The 13,457-nt window shown below is 34.9% G+C and overlaps 1 protein-coding gene across 1 annotated transcript in view; it reads left to right on the top strand.

The window, feature by feature from the left end:
• Positions 1 to 13,457, top strand: part of GPC5 (glypican 5) — a 1,350,080-nt gene that overhangs the window by 319,543 nt on the left and 1,017,080 nt on the right. Inside the window, exon 5 of the mRNA XM_041730895.1 lies at positions 1,790 to 1,915. Coding sequence (XP_041586829.1) covers positions 1,790 to 1,915 — 126 coding nt within the window. The remainder of the gene's footprint in view (positions 1 to 1,789; positions 1,916 to 13,457) is intronic.

Here is a 13,457-nt window from a genome sequence, read left to right as displayed (position 1 = left end):
ACCTTTCCATTTATCAAACCCCACTCCTCTAGGAAAGAATCAGTTGGCTTCATCCATTATAGTTTAGTAGCTGCAACATGAGAATTGGTATTTGTTCATGCATTCCAGTTAGTAGGAATATGGCCCTCATGGGGTGGGGGGCACTTATTTTCTAGTAGAGGAAACCAACTTAAAGTATAAATAAGTATAGGGGTACCTGGGTGGCTCAGTCTGTTAAGTGTGTGACTCTTGATTTCAGCTCAGGTCATGCTCTCAGAGTCCTGAGATCAAGCCCTGCATCAAGCTCTGAACTGGTGTGGAGCCTGCTTAAAATTCTTTCTCTCCTTTTCTCTCTCCCTGTTCCCACTTCTCAAAAAAAAAAAAAAAATTATAAATGAGTGGTTACTCTGCTAGTGAGAAAATATAGTATACTTTTTTGGGGATTGAGTATAGGTTAGAAGTTAAGTCTGATTTTTGCTTTCTGCAGTCATGTTATCATCCCATGTCTGATCAAGCTTTGCTAAATATTTAGTTAAATCCTCAGCAAACACTTGCTATGGGAACTTCTGATGTATGATTTCAGATTTTATATATTTGAAAATGACATTTATCCTTCCTATAGTCTGTTACTTACAACTCCAACCATTTCCACAAATAGTTCTTTGAAAACCACTAAGAGAGAGAATTTTAAAATTAATACAGTTCAGCATCAGTACTGTCAAAATCACTTAATTTTTTAAAAAATTGGTCATTTCAGCTATAATTTAGAGCTCCTCCTCTTTGACCTCATTTTTATTTTTTTATTTTTATTTTTTTTACCTCATTTTTAGAGAAATTATTTTTTAAATATCAGTGGAGGATGCAATTTCATAATCGCTGCATTTTAATTACTCAACCTGTGGACTTCTGCTTTCCTTCTCTTGTCCCTGTCTTCTAGTCCAGAAGACATCTCCTCCGTATTAAGCTAGTGGCTTTTTATTTCATTGTCCAAAATATTAGCTTATGTAAAAAAGTTCAGAACTATAGATTATTAGGGCTCAGTTCTTTGAAATGCCTAAGTTCTTGGGACCTCAAAGGTTTGATTTTAAAACTTGAAAGTTTTGGCTTTTTAAATTAAAAAGCAAAGTACATTTTGTTGACTTTTCCCTTCCCATAATTGATGGGGGAAAGAGATGTAGCATGAGAAGGAAAAAAAACAGTTAATATAAAATACTATTCCTTCCAACAACTTATATTTTCATGCTTTTAAAATATGTTAAATATCTGGGTTTTCTCATAGTTAGTGAAGACATATATTTTATGTTGTTATATACCAAAGAGAAGACTGAAATAGGAAAACCAACCAAATTTAGTACATTTTTAATTAATAAGCAATTGATTAGCTCGTTAAAAGCCTCTGGCATTTATTTACAGGAAAGTAAGTAGTTAGTATCACTGTGATTTAGATGGCACAGCTAGTAAAGGCTTTTAGGGATACTGCAAAAAGTGTGTGTTTGTGTGTGTGTGTGTGTGTGTGTGTGTGTGTGTGTACCCATCACAACTTCTTGGATTTGAGTTATATAAAATTCATACCCTGCGAAAACTTGGATTCAAAAGAGTAAATTTGAACACTAGCATTCTTAAAAAAAAAAAAAAAACTATAGTGTTTATCTTGATTGTTTGAAGAGTATTGAAAATCTATAAAAAATAAGCGGTGAAAATTAAAAAAAAAAGTTCCATTCTAAAATTTCCACATAACAAATTATACCATTTATATTGGCATTTATTATGGATTTTTGGGTTTAATTGTTTTCTTTGTTTTCTTATTCAGAGAATTTATCAACAGCCTTCGACTGTACAGGACATTCTATGGAGGCCTGGCTGATGAGCTTTGTGTAAATGAATTAGCCGCTGCTGATGGGCTGCCGTGCTGGAATGGGGAAGATATAGTAAAAAGGTATTTTATGTGTAGTAGTATGTGAAAATACAATGACTCTTTCATCCTTGCTTTCTTTTCCCAGGTCTTGAATGAACCACTTCAGTTTTAACTTTGCCACACAGGTTAGAGCGTACATCAATTTTGTCTCTTTAGTTAGAAATAGATTTGATCTTTTTTGACATTTTAAAAATGTGATAGCATTTTTAAATGTGTTTGAACATCCTTCCTTTCTACCTACCTCAGACCTACCAACAATCCCACTTTTTCAATAATATTTACCTTCTGTTCAATCCGTCTTGTATCTAGTAGCTCATTTTTTTTTGTTTAACTTTATGAGTTTTAGAAAGTGAATAAATTCATTGAAATATGAATACCTGTGTAAAGATTCACTGATAGATGAATATGGGTCTCAGCGGTGTTAATATGTCCATCCTACAAGTGTCTCTTTGTTTGTGTGTGTGTATCTATGTAAGGTGGGGGTATGTCCATTTGTGTCTGTTTGAAGCATTATTCATTTTTTTAAAGATTTATTTATTCATAAGAGAGAGAGAGAGAGAGAGAGAGAGGCAGGCAGAGACACAGGCAGAGGGAGAAGCAGGCTCCATGCAGGGAGCCCAACGTGGGACTCGATCCCGGGTCTCCAGAATCACACCCTGGGCTGAAGGTGGCATTAAACCACTTAGCCACCGGGGCTGCCCCCATTTTTATGTTGTCAATTGTTCTCAAGCTCAGGAGTGAAATTTTTTTGCCTTTTATTCCTCATTGTCTAGAATTTCTTTGACATTTTCTTTTCCTTTGCTTCCTATAACTGATTGTACTCTGAAGTAATCTCCTGAGCTTGAGAAAGGCCTAAATTCTCCATAATGTATAATACTGGTCAATAATAACTGGCTGGAAATTGGTCTTTTGATTTTCCAATGCTGGTGATTGTATAGAATGTAGGCTTGGGTTGCCTACAAATGCCTACATTTGGATTTGAATGTTTTAGTATATTTTATTTTGAAAAATCTACAAAAAGAAAGATAGGGTGTTAAGTTTTCTGATTTACAAAAATGCCTACTCTGCATGAAGATAGGTAGTTTAGTTATCGCAATAGTGATACATTTATTAAAAATATCATTAACCAAAAAAAAATCATTAGCAAATTAAGCTTACCATAACAAACATATACTCCAATTAAATACATTTAAAAAAATAAAAACTGTTTACATATTTCTGTGTGACCATATTTATTATAGTTAAAGCTTATATTCCTGATACATTAAATGGTTATCTTGTAGTTTGTATCTGAATATCTCATAGAAATTCTTAGATTTTATAGAAAAAAATTACTAAAGACAGGAACATAATTAAATAAAATATTTGGCTGACATGGCTAGTGTTCTTTTTTCACTATGTTCTTTGGATGTTAGAATGTATTTTCTAAATTTATTTTTCTTGCTTTTATTCAGAGCACTGATAGTATGCCTAAAACTTTGAGATCTTATAGCTTTCATTTCAGCAAAAATTCTACCATTTAGATCTAACTAAATTATACTTTGGCTTCTGCTTTCTCTTTTCACCTTGTTCAAGCTGGAATTGAACTTTTTTGTGTATTAATGATTTTTCTACAAGGGCTAATGAGAATCCCACGGTGATTGATGAAATATTTAGTATATTATAAGGACATGTAATATATTGCATTGCATTATATCATCTCATTCTAGAGCTGCAAGAACCTTGGTGTCAACTTGTCCTACTTCTTTTGACTGTTTGGTCTGGAGTTTGTATAATAGGAAATGCTGTTGGGGAAATCAGTGATTTGGGAAAAGTTTTCAGAGGGATAGTATTTTCAACTCAATGAATATATTTTCTTCTATATCATATATTTCTTAAGACCTCATTCATGGTTTAGGAATTTAAAAAACTCATCTTTAGCAAGAATTCTCTATACAAAGCATCCGCAGTTCTAATAAAGAAAATAAGTGAATTTCGTTATTCTCATTTGCTTCCAGAGTATTCTCCCCTCCTGTCTGTCAGCCACTTCCAAGGGCACTGTTTGACTCCACTCTCCTGAGAACAGCTTACACTTTGCCTTAATCTTCTCTGAAACACCCCTTGTACCTCATCACCTTAACTGCCATTTTCCTATCCATCCCAATTTCATGGGTTCACAATCCACTTGCACTTCTCTTGGCTCCCCTAGTAGCAGACAACCTCACCGCTGGCTCTCTAGCACCATCTCCAGGCTACTTCTAGTACGAACATTTCAGCCCTGATTATTTTCTCCTTCAGTCAAGGTTTTACAAGCATTATCTCATTTAATTCTCCCAAAACATGACTCCCTAATTGCTCCAAAACAAGCTGATTGGGTGGTATCTCTTTTCTATTTGACCTTGAGAAAACCCTCATGGATACTTGGCTTTTAAAAATATATATATTAAATTGTATTTTTATTTGTGGCTCAGACAATTCTTGATATAAATATATAGCAGGATTTTTTTCCCTTCAATGCAAAGTCAGTGCTAAAATCTAAATATCCATCATATCTGGTTAATTATGGTGTCTTCACTATGGAATATTAGGTGTTAGTCAAAAACAGTACATATTTTTATCTACTACTGTGGAGTAATTTCAAATAATTATTAAATTAAAAATAGTTAAAACTAGGATATTACGTATTTTACCAGCATATCTGAATAAATAAAAAATAGCAATATTGGTTCTGCATAGAATATTTTTGAATACTTATATGAAAAGTAGTACTACACTTAAGTATTGAGGGGCTTTTTAAAAATTTGCATTGTATTTATGTTTCATGAGAACAGATGTTGCAGTGATGTTAGAATTACAGGCTGTTATTCTTCTTTTTATAATTCTTTTTTTGAAGTGAAAGTCCTATTTTTATATTCAATTTCTAACTAATTTGGATTTCTGTAGTAATTGTACTAGGTATAGTTTTGTCAAAGCATTAATGGATATGGTTAAATACTGAACTAGTGAATTTATCTAAGAAGACTTCAATATTAAGTCAAGTCCCAATAAATGCTGCAGTGTTGAATTATTAGCTACTCTCTCCTTAAGAAAATAGGAAGTATTGCAATGATCACTATGTGAAGGCACTAAAATCCTCAAATAAAATACTCACTTCAGAGACCTGCACATTATTTGAGATAAATAATGCCCTTGAATTTTGAAGAAATGAATATCAAGTGAGTGTTTGCCACATTTGGGGATAATAGTGTTTTTTTCCCTTTCTTACGATAGGTTATAATACTCATTGGATTCATTCTAGAGAAATTATGCCAAACATATCAATAGGATAAATTGGTAGCTGAGACTAAGTCTATCATTCATTATAAGAGCAAAGTGATTATTTTGGCAAGACTTCTTCTCCTGAAGGCATTTTTTAGGAGATGATTGATAAGATTATTTATGTGCACAGACATGCTGTCTGGAAGAATAGGAGAGCCATACTGATTGTTTCAATATTATGACAGTCCTATAAAATTGGGTGAAATCACCTTTGTGCTCATCCAAAGAGGTGGAATTCTTTTGTGATTGTAGATAAAAAAAAATCTCATATATCTGTGGTACGTAAGGAGTATTTAATTTGTGAAACAAAAATCTATTTTAATTCAAGTGGTTTTAAAGACTGCATGCCTGTCATATACTCTACTGCTACGTTGAGTTCAGCAGTTCAAAGAATTTCTGGTTCAAGATGAAAATGTATGACTGAATTCCATGCAGCCTCTATTTCGTGAAGTCCCTCTTACCTACCCCTCCTGTCTCTTCATCATGAAACAAAATTGTTCTCTGAAAGGCATGTCAGTCTTTCTGTTCTCAGAGCTCTGTTCTCAGTTCTCTGTGATTACAAATTGATTGTTTGATGATTTGTGCTGGGCTTTCTGAGTACTGAAGTGCAGGTGACAGCTCCTTAATTACCAGAGCTTCCTTTTCCCTTCTGACTAATAGACAGATAATTCAGTTACTCTCCCCCAGTCTCCAGGAATTTATGACCTGCACAACAACTCTCAAACTAGCTAGTAGCTGTGAGGTATACTAGTATAATTAATAATCCACATGATTTCTACTTCATCTTGAGTTAGTTATTGTTCCTTAATGCTGCTTTCATAATTCAGTGTTTTCCTTTCAAACTCTTATGATAAGTTGCCCCTTCTCAACATAATATAATTGACTTTTAAAAAATCAGATAAAAATATAAGACTTTAGAGGTCTCCGAAACTTCATGCTTATCTATTATCAGATTTCCAGACAATGATAGTTTTCCTGGAAATTATAGATAGATAGATGATAGATTGATAGATAGATAGATAGATAGATAGATAGATAGATAGATATCTGAATGTATCTGTCAATTTATTTTGTGATACAAAGCTACAAGCTGATCCCTGTATGCTCCTCTTTGGTTCATACCTCTCTTTAAAAACCTTACATTTTTAAAAAAAATTTTCATTGAAGTGTCAATATAGTATTTTGTAACTTCAGTTTTTTTTTCCTTTACATTATCTATCTGAAATGCTACTTCATCTTCAGTCTCTCTTCTTCTTCCTGACCTTGCTGCTTTCAACTATATTTTATTTATTTTTTCAAACACCTGGCCTGGTTTGCAAATGTTAGGGACTACAAAGCAGTCAGATCTCAGGATTATTCTGATTTTCATTAATGCAACAACTAGTTGCTTTTCCTGCATTGCAAAGGCAGTATGTTCTTCGTGAATTAAACAACAATCTGTTTTATATTTCTTTTTTTTCCATTGCAATTTCTGTCTATTCAATTGGGTTTCTAATATTGTTGAAATATACTTTCATAATAATCATCATACCTATGGCCCATCTGATTTGGTTCAGAATTCAAAGCGGCTTAGGAGATGTGGTTAGGGGATGCCCCCAACGCTTCTTCATCACAGAAGCTACCTTGGGCCCTGAATTTCCCACTATTTAATGGAATGATTTTCAACTACATCATTTTCTCCAGGTAACTGTCCATGCCGGCTTTGCCAAACTCCCACTTTCATCTTGAGTCATCATGGAATGAGACTCATTTGTGTTTGGTCGTAACCTCTAACTCCACCATGTCACCTATAATATTTTTTGCCTTTGTATGCCATATATTTTCTCTCTTCTTATCTACTGCAATTTATTTTATAACAGAACTCTTGTATTACTGGACAGGTTAAGAATGATTAGTATCACTGAACACCTATCAGTAATTTTTTAAAGAAAAGAGGACTCTGAAGAACAGGAATTTTTATACAGGTTATTGAAAACTAAGAGATTTGGGAACTGGAAAGGTGACTTGGTGATAATACTCTGGTGGGGAATACTTTGGTGTGCGTTCAAAACTGAGTGCTGAAAGATGAGAAGAAAAAGGATGAGACATAAGAGTTTCTGCCTATGGCTGACTCAAGATGTTGGTTACTTGATTTTCTAACTTAATCATTATGTGAACTTCCACAGACATTTTTGGGAAACCAGAGTCTAAAGAACTCTAAGAAGCCTAGGTGTTCTGGGTTAGAGACATATTAGGTGTGACTGTCTTTATCACAGACAGAGAAGGCATCTAGGTTGGGGTGTATAAAAGAGCCAAAGTCTACCTAAGGTCAAAAGCCTGAGTTTATAATCCTCAGTAATGGATGACCTGAAATACTTCTGTTCTTTTGTAAGACAAATAAAAAATTATGGTTTTAGATATATTAAGGGGAACTGTCCAATCTGTCCAATTCATCCTATTGTAGAATACACATTTTTGGTCCCACAGGACAAATGCAGATGTGGCTGATGTGTCAGCTTTGCAGATGTCTTGGTTGTACGATCTCACTCTGCCTTACTCTAGCTCACTTGCTTGGCAAATAATTTTTCTTTAAATGGTGCTCGAAGTAGTTTGATACTATAGAAAATGACATAAATGGTAGCAAGGGGATGCACTTTTTATCCACTTTGCTCCAAGTCCTGACATTCCTAACTAGCGTTAGAAAACCTAGGAAAATGCCTGTTTTTTCTCAGGTCAGTATACATATTTTGGCCTTTTCTAAAAATGCTCTATTAATTTGGTCACTGAATGTTATCCCATCTTCTGAACTGAGATGTTACTTCTGAATCCCTCTTCACTGGCTGACTGGCTTAGTAGCCTCCTGTCTCCTGTTAAGTGTGTGATCATTGCATTCAGGGAACTGGACTCAGAAGGGTGAGAACGGGAGCTGCTTCATTAAAACCCACTCAGAAGGCTCCTCTCTATCTTATCACTTAGAATGAAATCACGGCCAATTCTCAAAACCCTTTGGTCACTGATAGTGTCTAAAGGTCATTTTTTTTTTTTTGTCATCAGTCCCATAACCAGTGTAAATTCCCATAAAAAGTCTAAATTATGTAACAAAAAAAATCTAGTCCAACTTAATAATCAAAATTCAAACTGGTCATTTCTCCCCCTTCCTCAGTTGGGTACTAAGTCACTCTAGGAGGTGCCTGTAGTGAGGAGTGAACCACCTCATGTTTTCCTCATCTATTTGCCAGCCTTATGTTCTCCTTGACCTCCAGGCAATGTTTCAGACTCTCCTTTGCTTGGAGTTTGGGAAAGAAGTGAGAGAGAAGAGGTAAGAGAAAGGAATGCTCTTTTTGACTGATAATTTTGTATTTCTCATTACTGAATTCTAGCTTGGCAGGTATTAAGAACTCATAGTGTAAGAGTTTGTGTGCTCAAGACAATGCTTCCTCTCTATTTTTCTTCCTCTGACAGTAAACCTCTGGCTCCTTTCTGCTGAGATCTTCTGGTGGGGTCTTTTCTCCAACATGGTCTTCTCTAGACCATAGAAATGTTGCTTCTAAAAAAAGAAAGAAAGAAAGAAAGAAAGAAAGAAAGAAAGAAAGAAAGAAAGAAAGAAAGAAAGAAGAAAGAAAGAAATGTTGCTTCTCTCTCTAGCTTTTGGTGGAGGAAGTACAGCCTATACCCAGTGTAGCTGCCTCTCTTTACTCTGCTGCTAGGCAAGGAACTTCCTCTACAAGCATGGGGTACCATTCTTAGGCATAGATCTACTACCAGTTCCTTTTATTTCTTTTTTTTAAAGATTTTATTTATTTATTTGAGAGAGAGAAAGCAGGAATAGGGGGAGGGAGAGGCAAACTCCCCACTGAGCAGGGAGCCTGACAGGGGACTCGATCCCAAGATCCCATGACCATGACCAGAGCTAAAGGCAGACACTTTAATGGACTGAGCCACTCAGGCACCCCAGCTAGTCCTTTTAATCTTTCAAATGCGAAGGATCCCTAAAGCCTCTCTCAGTTAGGATGAATGAATGTGAGAATGCCACAACTGTCCAACACATTTCTTCAAAGAAATTCTCTCCCTCAGCCTCTTCAACCTCAATCCTTTTATACAATTAAGGTGGATTTGAAGATGATGAACTCAAACAGTTTTTAGTCATCTAGTTTTTGTATCTAGCACTTGAGTTTGGAATCCCATCTATTGTCTTATTCTTGGCTATTTTAAAGAAGGCCATTTTAGCATCCTTTTGCATGCAGTTGGAACTGGTGTATACAAGACAGAAAACTAGATTCCATGTTCAAGATACTGCAGTAGACCTTGAATGATATGCAAAGGTAAGACATTGTCCCCACCTCTGAGGGGCTTAGAATCTAAAAACAAGTAGGGAACATGTTCACAATATATACACAGCAGAACAGATGCTGTGAAGTAAGGGAGACCAAAAAAATCTCACAAACTTTCAGATAAAGGATGGAAATCTCATTTGATTGAGGGCATTCAAAAAGTATTTAATAAAAGAGACAATATATGATATGAGTCTCCATTTATTCATTTTTTCCTATTCATTCATTTAAAATAACTTCTTTAAAATATTTATGGATGAGATTAGATGTTGTCTGGGAGTTGCTTTTAAAATAATTCAGTGAATGGGGAGAAGAGGGTCATGCTATATATAAAACAGGGTTTTCTGTGTGAGGATAATCATGGGAGCCATATTATGGGTACAAGGCCGCTTATTCTCTGTATTTGTATATGTTTGAAAATTCTATAATAAAACAAAAGCACAAAAATGATTAAGACATAAAGAAATTACATTGTCAAGTAGCTACTCTGTCACATTGTTCTCAGAGACACATGAGCTATCTCTCATTAGATTAGGATATAGAGGAGACATAGAACAAATAATTACAAGTGTGAATAGTTTGCAGAATCTTTAAGGTTGGATGGAATTTTAATCAGCAGACCTGGAAGAAGGAAGAGTAGGAACAAATGCAGTCTCAAAAGAAATACTTCAACTTTGGTGGCGTATTAATTGCACTATTCCTATTTGTGGATAACCTTTTTTTGATTATTTTTTCTTCTTCTTAACGGTCTCATTTGAGCTTCACAGCATGTCCTATTTATTATTAAGCCTTCCTTTGTCCATTATACCGGCCATTCATTCAGAAAGCTCTTAAAGCCCAGATATTACGAATGTTAGGCTCAGGAGCCAGCCTACTAAGGTTTTTCGTAAAAATTAGCCACTTACTAGTAAAATGAATTCAGGCAAATTCGTTAACCACTAACTGTATCAGTTATGCTATTTTAAAAATGTGGCTGACATTAATACCCATCTCATATTTGAGAATTAAATTTTAATTACAGAAACAATTTAGAGTACTAGCTATCACATAGGAAATATTCAACAAGTGTTAAATCTTCATATTATTAGGCACTATATACTCATGTAATTCAGTAGGAATGAAACTCTATTGGATTCAACTTCTCTCTTCATTGGATAAATTCTAACATGGATCAGAAGACTTGAACTTGGGAAATGAAGATATGTATGGAGGCTAGTTTATGAGTCAGTAAAAAATAATATTAGGGGTCTTGGTTTGGGATTTGGAGATAGTCCCTTATTAATATTTTAATGATATTATTTAATATCTTAAATGACAATTTCATTGAGGTTGTAAGTAAAAAATATACATCTTAATAGGCAGTTTGTCAAATACTGTAACTGTAGAGAGTTATTGTCTGACTTGTACCCGCTCAACATATCAGTTTTCATAAGGGATCACTAAAAGTTAAGATACAAAGAAAACGCATTATAAAATAAAAACATTTTACTCCTAAGCAGTAGTTTGGGAATATTCAGTCACTCACTGAGCATCTTAGGGTTGATCATTAATGAACTTTCAGTTGACTGGAAATAAATCTCCGAAGCCATACTAAATTTCAGTATGTCACCCACCAGATTGTTTTGGTGATATGACAGTTTTAAGGCTGCTACACTTTTAGCTATTTCTTTCCATCCATTGAATTCCCAGAGGAAACACATATTGTGAACAGAATCCCTAGAACAAAATGAGATTGAACATCAGCCATCACTGTGTCTCTACTCAGTTTCTAGCCAGACCTACAATAGTACACATATTTTTAACCTGTTCATTTGTTTTCATCAGGGATTGTGTGTAGAGGAAGATTTAAAAAAAAGATAGCAAGATAAAAGTTTACTAAAGTGGAAACCTAAAGGACCTTTACCCATCTGTTTGGCACAGAAGTTGTTATCTCTTTGGGGTTACGGATTTCATCTCAGTTCCATAGACGTGTGACTTCCAGATTGTGTTATTGCAAAACAGCAGCCGTCTAAAAGGCCTCCAGGATGCCTATACCTATTTTAGCCGGATCAGTTCCTTATTTATCCTTCATTTTCATATTGAGCTTACATGTGAGAAACTGTTCCCTATTCAGTGAAATAGGTGTAAGTTTGTTAAACTATAAAGAGGACACATAGTTTTTCTTAGTCTAGTCCTGTATTTCCACAACATAGCATATAAATTCATCAACGAATGATTATATTTTAAAATAAAATGCCAGAAGAGAGATGAGAGAGAACAGTCATTTATTCATATACTTTCTTCTTCAAATAGACTCCTGTAGAGTCTCATAAATTTTATTAGAACATCTCATCAGTTATCAGCACATTTTATTGCCCGACCAACAAAATCCTTATTTTCTGATGTATTTTTCCAGGTAAATTATTTAAACTTTGTTAGATATTGTTGAAATGGGTTTCCAAAATCTGATTTGAACTTACATGCATGTTAATGAACGTCACATACGAAGAATATTGACCTTTATGTTTTGACGTATCTAATTAATATAATTAATTATTTCATTGTTCTGAAGATTTCATTTTCTCATAACTATACTAAAATGAGGAAATGTTTCAAGATTTTTGCTGTTGTTTTCTTTTCCTGGGGAAATAGATGAATGCAAATTCTTTTGAGTATTTGTTTGTATAACCTAACAAAGTTCTGTCTTTAATCAGCTGTATATGTAATGGCAGCCATAATGAGTTCCAGATATAAATCTTTCAGGCATTGAATAAAAAATATAAGAGTCTTACAATCATGGAGGAAATGAGTCTCAAGTTTGGAAAGTAGCTTAAAAGTTAGTCCATTCTATACAGTACAAAACTCCAAAGAATGGTTGGGAGAAGGGAAAATGTAATAAGAAAATTTTGTGCTCTATACACTTTGAGGTAATGCTTGCATTTTTTATAACATGACCACATTATTATAATCAGAAAAATGGTGCTTTCATCTTAAGAGATACAATACATTTTTTGGGTTTCCTCTATCATATCAGCCAATTTTTAACCTGAACTGGTAATTTGCTATACACTTCTTTCCCCCATTCTATACTGTTCTGACAGCAAGAAAGCCTTCCTTTCCTATAAATTGAAGACTCATTGCTGTTGGTAATGTATTAATACATGATGTGTGATGTAAGCATACTCCTATAAATTTCATACAAATTAAATATGAAATGACAGTTATGCATTGGATGAAACATTGGCCCTATTTCGTATTACTCTAGACAAAATCTAGACATTTTTAGGTATACTGGATCATTAAATCAACAGCATTTTGGATAATATATTTAAATTATTTTGCATCAAACAAAATTAATATCTTCTTTTAGTTAGCGTGGAATATTTAAATATAAAGAGTACTGCAAAATAGTAAAATATGTTTGGTGCTATTGGTTTATTAGTCAGTCACTGACATCTAATTTGAAGTCACATTTCTCAATTGGGACACATGGTTCTTCAGAGGTAAGAAGCGACGCATGGCAGGGCAGGAGCCACAGCATCAATGGAACCTGCAGTGATTGGACCTCCTCCAGCTCCCCAGCAGAGCCAGCGCAGCCAGGGGCCTGCCGCCGGGATGGCTATTGGTTTTTTTTTTTTTTTTAATTTTATTTATTTATTTATTTATTTATGATAGTCACAGAGAGAGAGAGAGGCAGAGACACAGGCAGAGGGAGAAGCAGGCTCCATGCACCGGCAGCCCGACGTGGGATTCGATCCCGGGTCTCCAGGATCGCACCCTGGGCCAAAGGCAGGCGCCAAACCGCTGCGCCACCCAGGGTTCCCGGCTATTGGTTCTTAAAGCTCCTTCAGGCAGAAACAGAGTGGCTGGAGGGCTGGTGCTACCAGATGGACAAGGAGACCAAAGAGAACAACCTCTCTGAAGAAGTCTTAGGAAAAGTCCTCAGTGCTGTGGGCAGTGCCAAGCTACTAATATCC

The sequence above is a fragment of the Vulpes lagopus genome, chromosome 16, assembly GCF_018345385.1.
Source record: "Vulpes lagopus strain Blue_001 chromosome 16, ASM1834538v1, whole genome shotgun sequence".
NCBI classification, from domain to species: Eukaryota; Metazoa; Chordata; class Mammalia; order Carnivora; family Canidae; genus Vulpes; species Vulpes lagopus.
The sequence above is the reverse complement of the archived record's forward strand: the minus strand, read 5'-3'. Positions and strand labels throughout refer to the sequence as shown.